The 22,056-nt window shown below is 44.6% G+C and overlaps 1 protein-coding gene across 1 annotated transcript in view; it reads left to right on the forward strand.

Moving 5' to 3' along the window:
* The first annotated feature begins 6,678 nt into the window (after nt 1-6,678).
* PSTPIP2 (proline-serine-threonine phosphatase interacting protein 2) overlaps nt 6,679-22,056 on the forward strand; it is a 38,202-nt gene continuing 22,824 nt past the window's right edge. Inside the window, exons 1-4 of the mRNA XM_063295871.1 lie at nt 6,679-6,845; nt 18,341-18,441; nt 19,159-19,236; nt 21,836-21,870. Of these exons, the coding sequence (XP_063151941.1) occupies nt 6,813-6,845; nt 18,341-18,441; nt 19,159-19,236; nt 21,836-21,870 (247 nt within the window). The 5' untranslated portion in view covers nt 6,679-6,812. The remainder of the gene's footprint in view (nt 6,846-18,340; nt 18,442-19,158; nt 19,237-21,835; nt 21,871-22,056) is intronic.

Below are 22,056 nucleotides of genomic sequence, written 5' to 3' on the forward strand. Positions count from 1 at the left end.
GTGAGGACTACCTGTACAGTCATAGATCAGAACAGACAAAAGGAATTTTTTTTTACAAACCCATAATTCAGCTTTGGAATTTGCTACCATGAGATATGGTGCTGGCTACCAGTTTGGCTGGCTTCAGAAAAGCGTTGGACCAATTCATGGAAGTCCTTGGGATCAAGGGATCTTAGCTTTGATGGCAGTGGGACTTCTTCTGAAGGCCATCTGCTAGAAGACCAGTGGGCTTCCTTGGGCAGCTGGTTGGCCACTGGGAGAACAGAGTGCTTTGATTCAGTTGACATAGAGGTCATTACAGGCTTATCACAAGGATTCATGGCCTTTCATGTACACAGCCTGGGGGAAAAAAATCAGAAGTTCAGAGAGAGATCTCCATCTTTAATGAACTATTTTTTAAAACCTCACTTTTCAAGATTCTTGTTGGAAGTTCTGGCAAATCTAGCATGCCTCATTTGCATGTGAATTAACATGTAAATTGAATTGTCCCACAGTGCAACTCTGAGGAAGCTGTTGCCACTCCCACTTTCTCCATATTCCTCTTTCTCTCTTCCTTCTTCTCCACCAGAAGCAAGTGCATGGGTATGTGCTGCTCTCCTCCATTCTGGGCACCATGTGGTGGGCCTGGAATTCCCCTTTCTTCCACGCAGCTCTTGGCAGCTGTAGGGCTGAGAGTTTAGGGCAAAACTAAGTATTTAGAAAGGAAAGAAGAACAAAGGAACTTCATCTTGTCCACCAAGATGGATGTAGCAGAAGCAACAATAAACTCAGTAAGAAATTATTTTTCTTATCTTAACCTAATCTGTCTAAGCGTGTGATTCTTTATGCTTGGGAGGGCTGAGTGTGTAAGATCCATAACCTATATTTCTCTGGCATGCTCACTGAAGCTATCTAAGATAATACTCTTTTTCTGTGCCATCTTCTCAGCTGTGTTATAAGCTCTGCTCCATTTCAGTGGTTCTAGCAGGCCACTAAATTGGCTTCAATTCTAACCCCAACTTCAGAAGGAATCTGGTAGCGCCTTTTCAGGCAAACCCGTTTTATTAAAAATTGTGACATGTCTGGCTACTACAAACTCTTCCTACAATGGACTCTAATCCCTATTTCTTGGCACCGAAACTTAAGGGAAGTACATGAATCTTGTTCCTTGATCATGCCTGGTAGTTAAGGGGCTTGACAGAAAGTAAGGTAACAAACTTTTGACTCCCAGAGAAAAAGGTGGAGTATAAAAGCAAATTCCTATGATTCATCTCCTGCTGGGAATGGAGGAAGTGGGCTAAGGATCCGAACCGAGGCTTCATCCTCTCTCTTGGAAAGAGGCAAGAAGCCTTTGCAAATTTAGGGCTTCCTCGTGGCATGTGATTTGGGGCAGCTACACCATCCCTCCCATCCCATCCAAGTCATCCAAGTCTGATGGGGTCCATTTATGAGCAAAAGACCGTGTGCTTGAGCAGTTTGGAAATGACCGCATGATGCATGAAATCACAAAAGACTAACAGTCAGCGATGGAAAAAATCTTGCTATCGAATCACCTTGCAAAGAGTTGACATACACATTCCATGTGCTGGCAAGCAGATGTTCCCTTTCCTTCCTTTGGTGGCTGCCTGCTCAGTTATGTAAGATATCTTTTCATTGGGCTGAAGCTGGTATAACTGGGACCAAAATCTGCAGCTGGAGAAGGAGGAGAAGACGAGAATGCATCTTATGTGAGTGTTGCAAGGCAGGTTCCTGGGTTCAGCACTCAGTTTATCAATGAAAGCACGGATCGTGCCATGTTTTTTGCATGTGGTGCAACATTTGGCAATAGCCAAAAATACCAAATCCAGTCAGAACTATCTGTCAGATTGTGTGTTAATAACAGCAACAACATCACAGTGGAAAGGATGGGGGCGTTTGGCCCCTTTTTGGAAGGACACAGTCTGCACACACAAACACATAACCAAGAAAGAAACAAATACCTTGCATTATTTATTAGATGGATATCCAGCTTTTCACATAGGAACTCAAGCCATCATCCCCAGCATTCATTCCTCCTATTTCTCCTGACCATGCAAGAGAGATGAGGGGGGGATCTGCAGGGAGGTTCAGAAGAGTCAAGATGGCGGCTACAGCCATGCAGTCGAAGCCTGCTCTCTTTTTACATGCATCGCAACCAGGCTGTTTTTCAGTGCTGTTTCCATTACACCCATCTGGTGCTTTTCCAGCTGAGCACAACGGGGCAGGGGCGGTTCTTTCCATGCGCCTTTCTCTTGTACGATGCCTCACGGGTTTCGGTTGGGATGTGCCTCTTCTTCCCTTCTCTGTGATGTAGCTTGGTGGATTTCCGAAGAGGCTCACCAGGAAATTATAAGCTGGGAGTGAAACTGCATTTTCCCCACCTCCAATCTTGCTCCATAGACTGCCTCGCTGTCGTATTTCACTTGTGGATAAATTAGCCTCGGCCTGGAGCACGGCAACGTTTCACACCCGTTTCTGATGTCCCATCACAAGTCACAGCGCGCCACGCATCTGTCTCTTGGAGAAGACAACTAAGAAGGCATGGAGTTACTCTGGAGTACGTTTTCTGCCACGGGGAAGAAGTTCTCAAACGAAACATCTTTGCAGAAGGAGGTAAGGAACAGCTGGAAGAGTTACCGCAATTGATCTTGGATAAAGAATTTCATTTCTAGTCACAGGCCTGTTTGGGCTTGTGCAGGACACCCTGAACCTGTGCAGAGTAGGGATAGGCTTTAGATCCAGCAAAACACCCCAAACGCTCTTTAAGGGAAGAAATCTGTCTCAGCAGGCACACAACTGGCCGAAAATCTCTGTAGGAGAAAAGCAAATTAATTCCAAGTGGGGAAATGGGTTAGGGCAAGAACTGAAAGACAGACTTCAACATTTGATTTAAAGCTAGCCTGTGACCGCTCCTGGAGTGGTGTTCGGCTTCATCCATCTCCTAAGTTTTTCTCACCAAGAGATTTCTACAAAATACTCCATGAAGCTTAAAACCGAAGGCTAAGTCTGACCCTGAGGCCTTTTTTAAAACACCCTCCCTCCTGCCTGCAATTCCATAAAGAGAGGATGATTGTTAAGTGGAAAATAGATCATATATTTCAAGATAAAGTTTTAAACATTGCCTTTCCTGCTTCCTGCTTATAGTGAAGGATCTAGAGTAGTGTTTCTCAACCTTGGCAACTTTAAGATGTCTGGACTTCAACTCCCAGAATTTTCCAGCCACAGAAGATCCCCAAGGGACACTAAAAAGAAATTAAAAACAGGTGGAGCGCCAATCGCACCATTGTGCCCACCATTTGGCTTAGTGTTACCACAACCTGCAAATACCCCCGGCAATTTAGCTTAGTAGTAAGGTGTGAATGGAGCAAGAAAAAAGGACAGCGTCATCTGCACACACTTTTCCCTTAAACCCTTTATATGTTCGCACCCATTTGAATTCTGCTTTTGTACCCCTTTTTAGCAGTATTTCTGAGTCCTCTTCGGGAACTAAACAGTTTGGATGCGTTTGATTGGATCAGGTTGCTAACTTCCCTTCTCTCTAACATTCTGCTGAAAAGTTCCTTTCGGGGGGCTGGCAAAACAGGAAAAGGTGAGGAAAATCAGTTGTGGGTGGATTGGTCTCTAGGGCTTCTACTTGCCGATCCCTCTTCTAGATTTTGTTCTCAGATTCTGTTCCCACGATCAGCAACCAGAGAAAGTGAGCGATAGGAGCTCCTCCCGATGACTCTAAGATGGAACCAAACCCCAGAAAACACTCCTGCGTGACCTTCCTTATTGCTCAGCTGTATTTTTAGTAACTCTGCCAATCCTTGTTACTGGAAGGGCAGGTGGAGTTTCCATTCTATGCTAATGAGGGAGGTTTGCTAATTGGGACATGTCTTTTTCCAGCTCTTTCAAAGGGCAATGCACAAGTGCCTGCCTGTTGCAGCCACATGGACCTGGTGTGTGTGCTTCTTAAATCAAACTTGTACTGCCCGCTTTTAGCTGGTAGTGCCTCCCTTTCTCAATTTCTGGCTCTTGTTTCAGGAGAAGCAAACACCACCCATCCCTGGACAGAATTTTGCCCAAGGTGGGTTGGCCTAGTCTGTAAAATCCTCTGAACAATCACTTTACAAACATGCTGGGACTATAAATGCCAGTTACCAATCCTGGAAGCAACCGTCTCAACCCGGCACGCTTCAGGATTGGAGTGGGTTGGTTTATTACGTACTTGATAGTGTTTTTCAAACTTTTTGCAACCGTGATCCACTGAATAAGCACGTGAAAAACTTACTTAAACTCTTTTAAACAAACACGCCCTCCCTATGTTTCCATCGTCAAGAGCATGGAAGTTTATGTTTCGGGGTGTGTATGATAATAATTGCAGGTGTGTTTATGGATGCCTTCCCATCTCCTCCCTTCCTAAGCCTTTTAAAACTAACATTTGGACCAAAAATGTAACCCAAGCTCTTTTTACTATTTCAATTATTTGTGTTCTTTAGTAGAAATCTGCAGGTATTAAGACACAAAGTGCAAGTAGATCTCCAGCCCAATCTTTGGCTTCTAGATATTCATAACTGTAATTCCAATCTGCAATTTTCTTTGGGGGTTGCTTAGATGAGATCACGATTTAGGAGTGACCCCAGAGGAAAGTCAAAACAGGCAAGATGGCAGACACGGTGTAGCGATGCACGTATGGCAATATTCTGCGTCCAGCACCTTGTTTGCCTGGACTCCTTCGTATGGATGCTGCTGTCCTTTTACCGGTTAGCACAGCACATGTGAACTCACAGTTGGCAACTGCAAACCGGAAAGTTGGACAAAATAAGGTATTGATGTAATCCAGGAATGCAGTTCACATACCTAGTTAGGAGAAATGACTGTCTGTAGAAAAATTTAACTCCATATGCCTGCAAAATAATTGGGTTGCATACAGCAATGTTAATATTCTATGTATGCACCTACTGCTTTTCTTTTTGGTAAGTAGTTGTCTGATCCCTCATCCAGTTGATTGCATACCTCTTTGTATTACATCTCACAAAGGAAATAATTTATTTTACTGAATAAATACATACTGAGGACTAGGAGTCTAAAACATTAAAATTCAGATATCCAGGCTTGGAAACTGAAACAGACGGTCCAAGTGATTCCACTGCTATTCATCAGGGCCAGGACTCACTGTTCTTTCCAGTTCATGCCAACTATAGTAGTAGTACAATCTTCAGCCACAATGATAATAATTTCATACTTTCGTGCTACCTGTATTGTCACTTCTGCTCCATTGAATCAGTTTTCAACCCCTTGATCTCATCAACCAGCTAGTGGGCGAGGAACATGGAAAACAGGGTTTACGGATACACAGTGAAGCTGCAGTGGATCACAGTTCGAAAATCACTGACATAGCGATATGTGCCCCACCCAGGAATGACAAATTAACTTGTCAAGCAAGAAAACTTTGGAACTATGGATGAAAGCACACGGGAGTTCAAACAGGAGCTGCTGCAGTGTCCTTGATCTCAAGGCAAAATGGTGAAGCAAATTTACAACTATAAAGGGCTGTCTGAGCAAAATGCTCAATCATTTCCTAAAATAATTAGAAAGCTATAAATTAAACTCCAAACGGTGCCCAGGGCAACCTTGATTTCATCTTCTGGAAAGAAGGGGTAGGAGAGAGAGAGAGATATTAAAACAGCCTAGGCAGTATTATAATATACAGTATCTTAAATTGCACTGCAGCCTCTATTCAACTAAATATCTTTATTCTTTTTGGCATGCCTCAGATTATAATCCTTGCAATTCTGATTCTAATGACTGTACCGTATTATTTACTATGTTTTGCCTGTATATTTATTGCTGTTGTAAGACAGCATGGATTCAGAATTGAGATTGAAGCTTGTTAAATGAACAAGTCTGGTGGCTGAAGATTTATTGCATTTTCCTGAGTATACACCCACCTTTGGAAAGGTGATGAAAAATAACATAACTGTTAGCCAGTGACATTCTGGAGATGCAAATGTACCCCAGAACTCACTATTTTCTATAATTCCAATGTTTGTGTCCATTAGATGGACTTTTTATCAGAGCAATTACAAAGAAAGAGGATTAAATTCAATCAAACTCATTTCAATCAAGTGTGAGGTGCAAACTTAGTGTGTATGGGTAGTTGTTGTTCAGCGGTTGGGCAGACGCTTATAACTTGGACACAACCCTGCAGCTTTCTCGGCAAAAGAGTGGGATTTAAAAAAAACCTTTTTCTTTAACCTCCATCCCTGGGATGCCCCGCTGGTCTCCCATCCACCCCCCGCCCCGCCATCCACTTCCGATCCCAAAGCATTGATCCCGTGCTGCTGAGTCAGGTTTAAAGAACAGTCTTTCCCAAATATGTTGCGATTGAGTAAAACAAGCCTGCCCATTGCAAAGGAAGGACGGACGGAAGGAAGGAAGGTGCAAGCAGGGTCCACCCAGTGCCTCGCAAGCGCACTGGGCGCCTTTGGGTCGGGCCCCTGCTCGCTCCCTCCTTCCCTCCGTCTAACCTACCTCTCAGGGTTGTCGCGGAGGGGAAAACCCCCGCGAGAAAGCGCCGTCTGCGGAGACCTCTTCCCCGCCGGCCGGCCGCGCGCGCCCCTCCCCACCCCTGGCCACCCGGCGCCTCCGCGGCAGGCGGGGACTCCGCCGGCGGCCCTTCCCTTCGTCCCGGAGGAGGAGGAAGGAAGCGGCGGGGGGCCGGCGCCGGGGCAGAAGGGCCCGACCTTGAGGCGCCCTCCCCAGTCTCGTCCTTCGGACCCGGGCGCAGATCGCGGGCAGCCGGGCTCTGCCGGGGAGGCGCGCCGGCCGCGATGCGGGAGACCCTCTTCAAGGACAACTTCTGGGTGAGCGCCGGGGCGCCCGGGCCGGGCTGCTCGCCTTCGCGGGCGCCGGGGGCAGCGCGCCCTCCCGCCGCGGCGGCTGCTGCCCGGGAAGGCGGGCCAGGCTGCTCCGAAGCGACGTCGGGACGGCGCGGGCAGGTGGCAGCCGGTGGCCGAGGGGGAGGGCGCCGGGCTGGGGGACGGCTGTGCCAGCGGGTCGGCTCGGGCCGGCGCCCGCGGTGGGACGGGGGGTGCGGCGGCCTCGCCTTCCCCCGGCTCGCGGGGTGGAGACGGGACGAGGCGCTGGGCTGGAAAGGGGACGGCAGCTTTGCGGCCCGGGACCTGTTTCGCCCGGTGCGCGGGGCGAGTTTTCAGCCTGTTCCCCGACTTCCCGAGTATCGTGTGAACCGAGCCGCCGGGGGGTCAGCGAAGCCGGCAGGTGGGTTCCTGCAGCAACTGGGCGAGGCAGGGACTAGCCGCGTGAATGCGCTTATGTGCGGAATCGAGCCAGCTGGGATAACTTCATAACGACCAGGGGGATGACGAAGGAGGGGATGCTCTGCGTTACTCTGCAGACGACGCCGGGGCTTTCTGGCGGCCGCCGTTGCCGGACAGACCAATTTGCGCAGTTTTGCTCCGAAACCTTCTGCCATAAAGTGGCTTCCTTCTTTATGGCTCGACCTGTTGCGTGGGCCTTGCCGTCACGATGTGCAAACCATGGTTTATGTCCAGATGGGCTTTTATTTGGCAAGCACGGATATGCCAGGCATGGGCTGGGATGTGGAATGTAGGTACTATAAGCCCAGCTCATGTTGTGTAGCTCTTAGTTACCAATGAAATCCTAGGTTGGACTGCTTGTGGCTGATGGGGGTCTCTCCCAGGGAGGCTGCCCAGGTTGCTTTGAAAGTGTTAGATAGTTTTAATCAAGGTTTATTTCAGCTGACTGGCTGGCTCACCTTCGGGCACAGGGTGCTGCAGAACAATGGCTAATCTCATAAGATTGTTAGGCAGATTGTTGCAATGTGCGTGTGAACCATTTGCTCATTCCATTATTGTAAAAACAGTGGAAATGTGGGTTTCCCACAGCTTTTGGACGTGCTGCTCAAGGACAGTTTTGTAACATTTCTAGGCTTAGAGGAACATAGATTTCGAGAGGTGGGTTAAGCGAGGCCCACGTGACTCAGTTGGAGTACTTGGAGGGGGGAGATGATAGCTTCCTTTTATGTTACTCCTTAGGCTGTGTTTATGTGATGTGCAATACTAAAAAGTCCAGTCAAGGCCCATCCCTCATGTTCTCAGCTCCCCACATGCCTGTTTCTGGGTGTTCTGTCTTCTGAACCCCCAGGAGCTTCAGTGCCGTGTGGGTCTCCAGCACTGGAAATCTGTGAAAATTCTGGCTTGAGGTTAATCGATATATATAGTACGGATGAGATTTAAAAGCCCTGCAGTACGGGAGCTAAGACGGTGTGTTAGCTTTGTGAATTGGACTTTGGGTTTTGGATGTGTGCAAATTCAAAGTCAAATATCTTTATTATGGTCTCTGACCAGCCTTTTCAACAGAAGTGTGCAGTTTTTTTCCTGCAAGAGACTGATGGCAAACCATTGGTAGGGTTTTTCTTTTTCTTTTTTTTTTTGCCAAAGAAGCTACTTGGATGCATCTATGTTTTGTGCCAGAAGCTGAGCCTGACTTGATGGCGTCTTTATCTAATACAACTTCTCGTACCTTTATTTTATTTATTTGTTAAAACTTTTAAACTGCCCAATAGCTGAAGCTCTCTGGGCCGTTTGTAATAAAACATGCTAAAAAAAATGATGGCATCAAATAAAATTCTAAATAAAAGCACTGTACAGTTTAGGCACAGTGGTCGTTCAAAAACAAAGAGTTAAAATACCGTTATAAGGCAATTAAAAAGCCTAGGAAAATAAAAAGGTCTTCACCTGATGCTGATGCTAATGTGGGTGCTGGTTGACCCTCCCTGAGGAGGGCATTCAATCAATAGGGCGCCACCACAGAAAAAGCTCTTCCCTTGTAGAGTTCCACCTCACTTTTTATGGTGGGGGGACCTAGAAGAGGACCTCATGAAATGGTCATGAAAGTCCAGGTAGATACACAGGGAAGAAGTTCTTCCTTCAGGTGACACTAAGCTGTTTAGGGCTTTCAAGGCGAAAACCAGCCCTATCAATTGTGTCCAATGTAGGTGGTGAACTGACATAATATGTTCATATTGGTCAATCCCAGTTAGCAGTCTGGCTGCTCTGTTTTGAACTGATGTTTCTGAACTGTTTTAAACATAAATAGGGTACCCACGTAATCAAACAAAACTTCCCCCATAGCAGTGTTTCCCAACCTGGGTCACTTTAAGATGGGTGGATTTCAACTCCCGGAATTCCCCGGCCAGGTTGGGAAACACTGCCCTACAATATCACTTAGTTATTTGACAGCGTCTCATTTTCAGTTCTGAAACCCAGCTGGATGGCAACACAAAGCCAACCTTGGTTGACCTTGAAAAGTGTCCTTGAAGTTGCTCGGAGCCAAGCACAACCCGCAGACTTTCTCTTTTTCTTTTAATTGCTCAAACAGAAAGTTGTTAATGCTCCCACTCTCATAATCACATGGTCTGCATTCTGCCTTTTGCCATAGACCATCGTCCAGATGGGTTGTTCAGTGCCCATAATCCCCAGCTACCGTGGCTTACAGACTGCAGGATTGTGGCAGCTGAAAGCCATCTGGGCAGTTGGTTGCTGAAGACTGGTGCATAATTTAGGTGGTGAAGCCATCGGAAAATGGCTTTGTTCTTGTGTTGGGCTGCTAGCTCAATGTTGGCGATGTTCTGGTTCATGCCAATGTTGTTTCCTTAAATGTTGTGCTGTACCTCTGAAGGGTGCTCCTTTATTTATTTATTTTCATGATCTGTGGAGCTGCCCATCTTATAGCAGTGACTCTGGGCGGTGTAGACAAATTAAAAACATCGTAACGACATAAACCCATAACGCCCTGATTAATCTCCAAAACAGAAACCACATCATCAACAGAAACAGCCAGGTCTGCAGAGTCTTACAAGAGGTGAACAGGATTGGGGCCATCTGGACCTCTTTTTGGTTTTGTAAAGGCCTCTTGCAATGTTATAATAAAATAAAATGACTATTTCTGAAGTACAAACTCAGCCAACCGGGATCAAATGTCAGCTGAGAGCTTTGAACTAACCTGAAGTAGGGTAGTAGGCATCTTTGCACAATGTCGTAAGCCGTAACTAGTGTTGTGAATCCAGCTCTTAATGTTTTAAATCCTGGTATATGATTTAGCATGGTCAGTGAATCCAACCAGCTGTGGTTTCAACCATGGCTTAGAATAGTGTTTCTCAGCCTCAGCAACCTGAGGATGTGTGGACTTCAACTCCCAGAATTCCTCAGCCAGCATGCTGGCTAGGGGATTCTGGGAGTCTAAGTCAGCACGTCTAAAGATTGCTGAGGTTGAGAAATACCAGCCTAGAACATTATATCAGTCCACTGAGAAATTTTTGCTTAGTTATAAATTCACAAGTAGTCCCCAGCTCCTCTCTCACAGTCCCAATTATGCCATTCACACATTGTGCTCAGTCACTGTAGGACAAACAAAATTATGTTTGGAAAATTGCCTTGGAGGGCCAATGAAGTCACCTTTGTCTTCAAGAGAAACTTCCCCAAACGAGGTGGTTTGGTAAAAAGGAAGCCTCTTGCAAAAGCCAGTAGAGCAAAAATTATTGAAAACCATAACTTAAAACTCCCAAGAAAAATCCAAGTCAGGAAGGGTATAAGAAGGTCACACAGGTTGCCGGAGGGTTTAGGAGCAAATATGTTAGGAAGAAGTGGGCTTTTCTGCAGAAAAAAAGGCATTTGCAACATGAACAAAACAAAACATTGTCTTGCTCAAAAATAAAATGCAAAACATCCCGTATGGTATGCAAAAAAGGAAGCTTCAAATGGTATTCAAAACAGCAGCTTAAATATTTGAATACACAAGAGGCAGGACATTAGCAAGGGACTGGGCCTCTGGATAAATCATTTGCATTTATCCTCTTTCCCAGAGATGGAGAGCAGATATGCTTGCCTGGATGAATACTTTCAGCAAGACAAATTGGGGGGGGGGGGAAGACCAACAGAAGCTACATTTTTCTAAACCTTATTGAGAATTAAAGATGAACAAATGACCAGATCCAAATGTTTCCTGCTAAAGAATTTTTAAAGAACTCAAATTGTGGCATGTTCGACTTTTGCAAAAAAATTTGCAAAAAATTTGCTGTATGCCACCCAGAGTCACTTCTTGTGAGATGGGCAGCCATGTAAATTCTATAAATGAATAAATACAGTAATTTGTTGTTTATTCGTTTAGTCGCTTCCGACTCTTCGTGACTTCATGGACCAGCCCACGCCAGAGCTTCCTGTCGGTCGTCAACACCCCCAGCTCCCCCAGGGACGAGTCCGTCACCTCTAGAATATCATCCATCCATCTTGCCCTTGGTCGGCCCCTCTTCCTTTTGCCTTCCACTCTCCCTAGCATCAGCATCTTCTCCAGGGTGTCCTGTCTTCTCATTATGTGGCCAAAGTATTTCAGTTTTGCCTTTAATATCATTCCCTCAAGTGAGCAGTCTGGCTTTATTTCCTGGAGGATGGACTGGTTGGATCTTCTTGCAGTCCAAGGCACTCTCAGAATTTTCCTCCAACACCACAGTTCAAAAGCATCGATCTTCCTTCGCTCAGCCTTCCTTATGGTCCAGCTCTCGCAGCCATATGTTACTACAGGGAACACCATTGCTTTAACTATGCGGGCCTTTGTTGTCAGTGTGATGTCTCTGCTCTTAACTATTTTATCGAGATTTGTCATTGCTCTTCTTCCAAGGATTAAGCGTCTTCTGATTTCCTGACTGCAGTCAGCATCTGCAGTAATCTTTGCGCCTAGGAATACAAAGTCTTTCACTGCTTCTACATTTTCTCCCTCTATTTGCCAGTTATCAATCAAGCTGGTTGCCATAATCTTGGTTTTTTTGAGGTTTAGCTGCAAACCAGCTTTTGCACTTTCTTCTTTCACCTTCATCATAAGGCTCCTCAGTTCCTCTTCACTTTCAGCCATCAAAGTGGTATCATCTGCATATCTGAGATTGTTAATGTTTCTTCCAGAGATTTTAACTCCAGCCTTGGATTCCTCAAGGCCAGCTTGTCGCATGATGTGTTCTGCATACAAGTTGAATAGGTAGGGTGAGAGTATACAGCCCTGCCGTACTCCTTTCCCAATCTTAAACCAGTCTGTTGTTCCGTGGTCTGTTCTTACTGTTGCTACTTGGTCGTTATACAGATTCTTCAGGAGGCATACAAGATGACTTGGTATCCCCATACCACTAAGGACTTGCCACAATTTGTTATGGTCCACACAGTCAAAGGCTTTAGAATAGTCAATAAAACAGAAATAGATGTTTTTCTGAAACTCCCTGGCTTTTTCCATTATCCAGCGGATATTGGCAATTTGGTCCCTAGTTCCTCTGCCTTTTCTAAACCCAGCTTGTACATCTGGCAATTCTCGCTCCATGAACTGCTGAAGTCTACCTTGCAGGATCTTGAGCATTACCTTACTGGCATGTGAAATGAGTGCCACTGTTCGATAGTTTGAACATTCTTTAGTGTTTCCCTTTTTTGGTATGGGGATATAAGTTGATTTTTTCCAGTCTGATGGCCATTCTTGTGTTTTCCAAATTTGCTGGCATATAGCATGCATTACCTTGACAGCATCATCTTGCAAGATTTTGAACAGTTCAGCTGGGATGCCGTCGTCTCCTGTTGCCTTGTTATTAGCAATGCTTCTTAAGGCCCACTCAACCTCACTCTTCAGGATGTCTGGCTCTAGCTCACCGACCACACTGTCAAAGCTATCCCCGATATTGTTATCCTTCCTATACAGGTCTTCCGTATATTCTTGCCACCTTTTCTTGATCTCTTCTTCTTCTGTTAGGTCCTTGCCATCTTTGTTTTTGATCATACCCATTTTTGCCTGGAATTTACCTCCAATGTTTCTAATAAATTTCACATGATACGCTAAGCCAAGCCATATCACGGCTGGGTTCACACAACACTCTAGCCCTTACTTAATCATGGGTTGCTAAATTAGCCTTGTAGGCTAGGTTTGCATAACACACTGACTCATCAACTGATGACACTGTTTAGGTTCACCCAACATAATGAGATACAAACTAGTATTTTATCCTAGACTGTTAAGCAAACTTAGCGTGAGGCTTAATATGCTGTATGAATCCAGCTGAAGGAGAAGTCTTGCTTGCAAAGAATCAGATGACTGGTCAAAAATGAAGAGCTTCATAGATGATGGGCAGTGACCCTAAGAATTAGGAAAGTTTGGATTTTTCCCCCCCTTTTGTTTCTTACTGATAAAGAAGTTAAGCCTATCTCAAAGCTTACTTTTTGTGTTCTTATCCTAAAATAGTATGAAACTATATTACCAGTGTTTGACAGTTTTAAGTATGATAGATTAACAACCCATGACTGGGCTTAAGCCACAGCCACTTAAGCCATAAACCACTGTTTTACAGACCATACTGATGGGATTCACAAAACACGCTGAGCCCATGAGAAGCAAACCTGTCTGAGGCTTAGCGTGGTGTGAATCAAGCTGTTCCGGAAATGAGTCTGGTTTTCCAACCACCATTTAAAGCTCCCCATTCCCAGCCACAGGGAGTAGAGAAGCATTTAAAAGGCTTGGTGTTGTTTTCCCTTGTGCTGACGGATAAATTTTCTGACCCTGTTTAGTTAGAACTTTGCTAAAGGCCCCGTTGGAAAGCGAGCGGGTGCAGAATTACTAGTTTGTTGCAGCACTCCCGGTCTGAAATCTCTCTGGAGCAGGACAGAGCAAGGGTTCCTGAACAGCGGAGCTTCCCCAAAGCAAGCGGATATTAGAGCACAGCTGGGAAGGGAGTCGGGTAAAAGTCCAGCCTATCCTACCCAGCAATTCATGCCATCCTCATCTGAAGAAGAATGAAATATTCAGGGAGGATCGGGGCAGAGGAATCTTCTAGGGTCCTAGAAAATCTTCCTGACGTCTGCTTGGCAATCTGTAAGTTTGTGTCGGCCCTTCGAGGTAGTCCAGACAGGAAGCCAAAACCACGTGTACTAACACTCCCTTTATTGTAAGGGTACAGTAACAGAAACTTGCAAGTTTGTGAAAACTTCCCCCCTCCCTTGCCTTTGCTTTCCGGAGGACTAGGGAGGGTCCCTTCTGAGATGCTTTCTCCACCCCCATTCATTCTGTGGGCTGAGATGTCTCTTATCCTACTGTTTCCTTGTATGCTGCTTTTTCTCCTGTCTCCCAAGGTTATTCTCACAGCCCGTGACACCTTGCCACTGTGCCAGGGCACACTAATGCCAAATTTTACAAGGCAGAAAAGTAACATTATGTACAGGGAATAACAGTTTTCAATCTTTCATCTTCAGTTAAACTATTTTGATTGTGGTAGGGCTGGGACTGGGCATTTAACTTCCCCATTAAAGGGAGAGGATTGTTTAATCTGTCTCCCTTTTTGCTTTCCTGATGTAATACTCTCCCTAGGTGCTCTTCACCTTATAGAAAAAAAATTACGAGTATGGCTTGGCTAGGTTCTCACAACACAAGACCCTAAAATTTGGCCAGCTCTGTTTGAACTGTAGTTTGTCCCAGGATCCAAATTTGCACAGCATACTGACTGAGTTCACACAACACAATAGACTAGACTACAGAGCCATTGGGAAATAGGGGGTTTCAGCATACTGTGGGAACCGAGCCTCAACCTCTAGAGTCAAATCAATCTTCCATTAAGCAGTAATCTTTTATTTAATTGGGCACTGCAAGTTATGGGCACACTGCAGTTGTGTTTTGTTGAACCTTTTTTTGGGATTTGATTGATTATGTGCCATCAAGTCAGTGTTGACTCTTAGCAACCACATAGATTGATTTTCTCCATAATGATCGGTCCCTAACCTGGTCCTTCAGGTTTTCCAACAGTGGACTCATCACCACTGTAACTGAGTCCATCCCCCTTGCTGCTGATTGTCCTCTTCTTCTCTTTCTTTCCACCTTTCCCAACATCAGAAACTTCTCCAGAGAGCTGGGGCTTCCCATAATATGTCCAAAGTAAAATAATTTGAGCCTGGTCATTTGTGCCTGAAGTGAGAACTCTGGGTTGATTGATTTATTCAATTGTCTATTGGTTTGTTTTCTTGGCTATCCATGGTATTCTCAGGAGTCTTCTCCAACAACAAAGTTCAAAAGCGTCAATCCTCTTACTATCCTGCTTCTTCAGAGTCCAACCTTCACTTCCATAGAGTTTCACAGGGAATATCATGGCTTGCACAATTCTGATCTTTGTAGGTATAGACGCATCACATCATTTGAATATCTTTTCCAAAGCCACCATGGCTGCTCTACCAAGTGCTAGTCTGCAACGTATTTCTTGACTGCTTGTTCCTTTACCATTGATGGTAAACAATAGAACATGTGGGAGGGACCTTGGGGACCATCTAGTTCAATCCTCTGTTCAGTGCAGGAATCCATGATTACAGAATCTCTGATTGAAGGGCCTCCAGTGAAGGAGAGTCCATCATCTCCTGAAGCAGATGTCTTCATTGTTTAACTGGGGTAACTGTTAGAAAATTTTCTACTTCTTGTAACTTAAGCCCATTTGTTTCTTGTCTTGTCTTCTGGAATGACTCTGGACAATTCTGCCCTATCCTGAAGAGTGATCATGTCTCCCTACTAGACCTTGTCATCTTGGTTCCTCTCCTCTTGATGTGGTCCAGTTGGTTATCCTTGGCTTTATTTAGGACTGCCTGGTTGACCCCTCCCTTCCCTTCCCTTCCCTTCCCTTCCCTTCCCTTCCCTTCCCTTCCCTTCCCTTCCCTTCCCTTCCCTTCCCTTCCCTTCCCTTCCCTTCCCTCCGTGACTCCTTGATACTCTAATGCCATATAAATCTAAGTAAGTAAATTAATAATGAAGGCTTGCAACTCTTATTTAATCAACTGTTTCACTCCTGACAGGGAAGTTAATCTTTCTCTCATGGTTAGTTGAGGCCACCGAAAAGGAAACGAGCACAGAGAGGTAGAGACTTTCTCTGGAATCAAGTGAATGCTGGCAACATTTCCTGAGAAGGCTGTTCCCCAGGGGTCATGGGAAAGTACAGAAGGGTTGTGGGTTGAGAATCTAGAGACACATCCCCCTTTGTAGGAGCTGGGGGCCTTATCTACCACATCCCTGCCAAGGCATGCATTTTCAAGTCCCCCCCTCCCAACGTCCCCCTCTTCCAAGTCATTTCTAAGTACATTGAACAGCACGAGGAATGGAGCCCTGACCTATGCTCCTCAACACTTCCTTCCGGCTTGACGCAGAGCCATCAAGATACAGTAGTGTGCAAAACTCTTAGGCCACCACCAGCTTTGTTGTTTTAGCAAAGTTTTAATGACCATCCATAATTATTTTTCAGTCTCTGTATTAAGATACAAACAGAAAGTACAGGAAATATGTACACAAAATTCAAACAAACACAGTTTTCAGAACAGAATGGCTTCTTCGGGCAAAAGTCAGTCTTTCGTGTGACCTCCCTTGGCTCTAAGCACACCTTGAACTCTTTTGGGGAGACTGTCCTGAAGTTTTCTGAAGTAATCTTCTGGTATATTATAGCAGGCTTCTTTCAGCACTTCCCAGAGGTCTTCTTTAGATGTACGTTGTCTCTTATTCTGCTTTTCTTTCTATTTTTTATTTTCTGCGCTTTCAGTTTTTTCTTTTTATTCTTTTAAAAATTTTTTTAGTTTGTACTAGTTTTTATCTTTTTAATTGTTGTTTTTAATAATATTACTATGTAAGAAAAAAGGAAATCTATGCATCTTAAAGTTGTTGAGGTTGAGAAACAGTTTCCTAGTGAATTACTGTATGGTGGAGCCAGTCTGAGCTTCTTTCTCACGCATTCTCCATTTCCTGGGCATAAAGCATCAAGCTTTCGTTTTTTTAACCACTTCTGCATAGTTTCTCCAAAGTCAGGGCTGTGGTTCTCTACAGGTTTTGTGTGAAGTGGTCCCCGTTTTTCTTATTCCTTTTGTCTGATATTTGCTTTGGTAGATACTGAATTGGCCTCATGTAAGAACCAGCTTTCATTTCCACATCTTTGCCTTGTATCAGCTTTTCCCAGCTCATCCTTCCAAATGTATTGGACTACAGTTCCAATGTTGACAGGGAATTATGGAAGTGGCAGTCTAAGTTATTTGGAGGATGACCAATGGGGAAAAAGTGATATACAGGTAGTCCTCAACTTACGACAATTTGTTTAATGGCCATTCGAAGTTACAACGGTGCTGAAAAAAGTGACTAATGGCTGGTCCTCATACTTACGGCTGTCACAGCATCCTTGTGGTCATGGGATCATAATTTGGGTACTTGGCAACCAGCTTGTATTTACAACAGTTGCAGCATCCCAGGGTCACATGATCATCATTTGTGACCTTCCCAGGTGGCTTCTAACAAGCAAAATCAATGGGGGAAGCTGGATTTGCTTAACAACTGCATGATTTGCTTAACTGCGGTGATTTGCTTAATGACCACAGCAAAAAAGGTGGTAAAATCGGGTGCGACTCACTTAATGACCGCATCACTTAGTGATGGAAGTTCCAGTCTCAATTGTGGTTGTAAGTCGAGGACTACCTGTATGAGGAAAAAGTCCTTATGAGAAACTTATGATGTAAGTAGAGAAACATAGCTCAACTTACTTTACTGACTTTATTGTGTCCTGCGCCTCTAGCACAGTGTTTTCAGACTTGGCAAATTTAAGATGTGTGGACTTCAGCTCCCAGAATTCCCCTGGCTAGCAGCTGTTGGAGTGATAGTAGTTGGGGGTGAAGCTTCTCACAGCATGTCTATAAGGAAAGTTAGTGCAGATTGTAATTCCAAGGCATAAAAGCAGGCCTGGAAGGAAAAACTTCTTTTGAGGGAGATGGGCAGTGACAAAATTTGATAGATAGCTAGATAGATAGGTAGATAGATAGATAAATAAATCTAGTTAAGGACTACAAATTAAGCCTGTAGTGACTGCACTCCTATGTCTTCTGAATAGAGGGGGTGAAAGCAACATCTCTTCTGGCAGCATCAGGAAGACACAACATTTTCTCTTGTTCAGGTGTAGAGTTCTAAGAAGTCTTTGTTTAACCTGGACTTCTGGATGATTTTTTGGATTGGGGTTTAATTTCTCAGCTTTTCACAGCCCTTCCCTGGTCAGTCTCTTAGCAAGGATAGGAGATAAATCACAACTACCTTCAACTTCAACGGAGGCAACTCATTCCAGGAATGCTGGAAATATAACTAGGCCCAGAAAGGCTTTTCAATTTGGGATCATGGTGAGGAATTTCCAGGAATATGACTGTGCCTTCAAAACCAAAATGCAACCTGGGGCTGCTTATATCTACCAGCACGGAGAATGGTTTCCGTTTTATTTGTCCAACAAAGTTTTAAACATTCCTTTTAGACAACAGATTTGATCAGCACAGCCGGCTACGACAGCATTGTTCAGCATTTGAATGACGGCAGGAAGAACTGCAAAGAATTTGAAGACTTTTTGAGAGAAAGGTGTGTATGTTTGTTTTCCTGGAACGGTGAAAGGTTCTTAAATGTTCTCATGAACTTTTTGGTTCCAATATACCTAAAAGACATGAGTCTGGAATAGGATATCAGAAGACATAGCTTCCAACCAGTTCTACTGATTTTTTGTGATAGGAAATCTTTTTGTTTCCAGCTATTGTTGTTCTATCAAGTTTCTTAACATCTAGTTGTCCTTCTGGGGAGCTAAGGACCAAAACAGTAAATAAAACAATAGATAACTTTGCTCACTGGATTTTTCCATGGTGCTCAAGATGCTGCAATGGAAAGCTGTGCTATCATTTCCCCCCTTTTAAAGAATTAAGGCTATATCTTGTTGCTGGGGGGGGAAAAGACACTTCTTCTTATGGAGAAAACTGGCCGAGGAACTTTAGGAAATAACACACCTGGAAGGTATCACCTGGGGCAAGGATGACATAGGATGAGACAGGTACCTTCCCATCTTTATCAGAGGATTCTGGAAGTGTCAATCTTAACACTAGCGGAAGGTGCCCTGTTGGGGAAAGCTGACCCAGAAACTGTGGGTTAAGCAAATGAACATGACCCTCAGACATTTTGTACTTAAACGAATTTCAGTGGCAAAATCTTGGCATTCTGCAGATGGGGTGAAACCATGGGTCAGAGGTCTGCCCTCCCCTTGGGGATGACCCTAATCTATATGCCAATTTTTGTCTTCCTCTGTTTCAGGGCTTCTATAGAAGAGAGATATGCAAAGGACCTGATCAACTTGTCAAGGAAGAAGCCCTGTGGGCAGACAGAGCTAAAGTAAGTCTTGGGAAAATGTGTTTGGAGAAACCACTCGGCCATCGTTCTTGGTCAAATACCATGCTATTCACCTAGACTTCAGCGTGGCAATTTATCCCTAGTTTAAAAGAGTCTAGATGAGGTACTAAAAGTGAGAGTGAAATCGTATTTGACTCCCTTGCTTTGGATGTTTCTTTTAAATGATGAATTACAGGTCAATGGTTGTATCCATGCATGAATGAATCAATGGTAAGTATTGGCTGAAGCCCTCTGCTGAGTAATTTCGGTTACTTTGCCATCTGTTCAGGTTGGCCCTATCTACATGGGAGTATGCCCAAGGGCCAAACTTTAGTTTTTAATTTGGTGGAAAATGGAGCCAGTGAAAGAGAGTTTTTCTCTGCCTTGGTGTGTGGCTACCAGTTCCTGTCATGAGTGAGGATGGCGAGCAGGGGGCTCCCATCCAGGCTGTAAAGCGCATGCGTAGCACTGAGGAATTAGGTGGCCATTCCAAGAGACACAGATCGGGCCCGCCTTAACCTTTGGGGTTTGTATGTCTGGGTTTTTCCCACGCTTCTGCAGTTTGTTAGGATTTTCTGTCTAATGTAGCAGCAATAAAACACTAGAGACCTGTTCCTTGTCTCAGCGTGGTTCCTGGCTGTTAGGACAGTCCCCATCTCTACCACTTCTCAAGAAAGATGATTTGGTACAGCAGTGGGAGAAAGGAAGATCTCCTTGGTGTCTTTGGAATAATGCTATGTTGCCACTGTCAGTGACATCTGACTTAACTCACATTGTCCTTCCCTGGGCTTGATCTCAAGGCAGTCAGGGCACACCATGGTAGGCATGGGAAGAGCAACCCTTTGGCTCTTCCATTGTCTTAAAAAAGCAACGTGCTTCACCTTTCATTTTTCAAGGCTCAGACTGGATTCCCATGTTTGTTTCACAAGCCATTTGCTGGTTTCACCCAATGTATGAAATTAAAATGTGGTTTTATTGCAGGAACCCAACTGGTGTGGTATGCAACTCATGTGCACTGGGTTAGTGCATTGCGTGAACTTGGCCTTGGGCCTGAGGCACATGAGGCTTCCTTCTTCCCATTGGATGCCACCCTGCCTGAACTAAATGTGTGCCTTCTGGATTTTACATTTTGGATTTCAATGTGTCCACAAGGTGCTGATTGAGAAATGTTTGTGGAGTCCTTGGGGCTCTCTGAGCTTGACTGTTGGCTTGCAGACATTTCATTGCCTGACTAGGTAACATCATCAGTGCTGGTGAGTGTGGGGATTGCTGCCTTTTTATATGAAATAGCTTGCCCTGCCAGTGTTGGTGGGGGTGTGGTTTTCTCCTTGGTAGAAATGTGATGACTGCCTACTCAACTTCCCATTAAATTCGATTCATACGTGATTAAGTAGAAATCTCTTGAATGGAGTGTAGTGTGCAGTACAGAGAAAAAGTTACAAATAGAAGTTCCTGCGCTTTTCCCAAGTTAAACCGCCCAATGAACTCAACCCCCTCCCCTTCTTCAGCATACAGCCCCCCTTTCCATGCCAGTCCGTTCAGTTCTGTGCAGATGTCTGCAACGGCTCTGCTGGTTGACCTTGAATGCCAGAGATAGCCTAAACAAGATGCTTTCACACTCCTGGTTTGTCCCCCCTCCCACTTCTACTGACTCACAAGTCTCAACCCGTGTTGATTCCATTCATGCATGTGAGTCGGATCAGTTGTTCTGGGAACGTTTGATCTGGGAGCACGACAAGTTCCATGATTAAGGTATCGTTTTCTGCTTGATCGTTTGTTTGCTTGATTGTTTGTCTCCTTGGTAGTTCCTTGATTAGGATATGGTTTTCTGATTGATTGATTGTCTGGTGTTAATCCCTGCTTATCTGGGCATAGGCTGCTGTAGAGGATGTGTTCTGTTCTTTTTGTTTCCTTCTTAGCTTTTTTATTGCCTCTTTTGAGTGGTGTGTGAATGTGGTTTATCTCTATGGGCCTGTTGATGGCTGACTTGTCTGAGTGCCAAGCTTCCAGGAATTCCCTGGTGCTTTTGGAATTAGCTTGGTCTAGGATGCTCACAGTTTCCTGGTTGAGTCTGTCCATGTGTTGTGAGATTAAGGAGTTTTCGTCATGTCTTCTGACTGCTAGTTGGTGTTCATGGATGCTCTGCTAATCTTCTGCCTTCTGTCTTACATAGTGGCTGTTACAGTCCTTACACTGTATGTTGTGGATGACTCCTGTAAACAAGGAGCAAACCCCATGCTCACCAGCACTGATGATGTTACCTAGTTGGATAATCATCTGCAAGCCAACAACCAAGCTCAGAGAGCACCAAGGACTCCACAGTTCAACCCTGGGCTACAGAAATTCTCCATTATTGAGAAATGTTTGCTTGGCCACCCAGGAAAGTCATTAGCAATGGAGGAAAGAGAAGTTCAGAAATATATCTGACTCTATAGCTATGTTTCAGGTTTCATAACTTGCCTAATCAGGTGTTGAAATTGGACTAATTTCTGGAACTCCATAAGGAAGTCTTGTTCTTTGCCTTTTGGTGACACCAACACAATTTCATAGTTGTTCATCCTCTGACTGAATGTGCACTGTCTCTGTTCTCCTTTCATTTTAGCACCCTAAGAAGAGCTCTGGAGGTTTTCAAGCAACGTAAGTCATCTGCAGCATCTAACAGTTACAAGAATTGAACTCAGTTTGTGTGAAAATTAATCAGCTCTCTCTGTGGGTTCTCCCAGTGTGTTAACTACAACTTCCATAATTCCCAGATAACATGGTCACCATGCATGCTGGCTGAGGATAAAATGAGTTGCATCCAACATGGAAGAGGGGTGGATC

The sequence above is a fragment of the Candoia aspera genome, chromosome 2, assembly GCF_035149785.1.
Source record: "Candoia aspera isolate rCanAsp1 chromosome 2, rCanAsp1.hap2, whole genome shotgun sequence".
NCBI classification, from domain to species: domain Eukaryota; kingdom Metazoa; phylum Chordata; class Lepidosauria; order Squamata; family Boidae; genus Candoia; species Candoia aspera.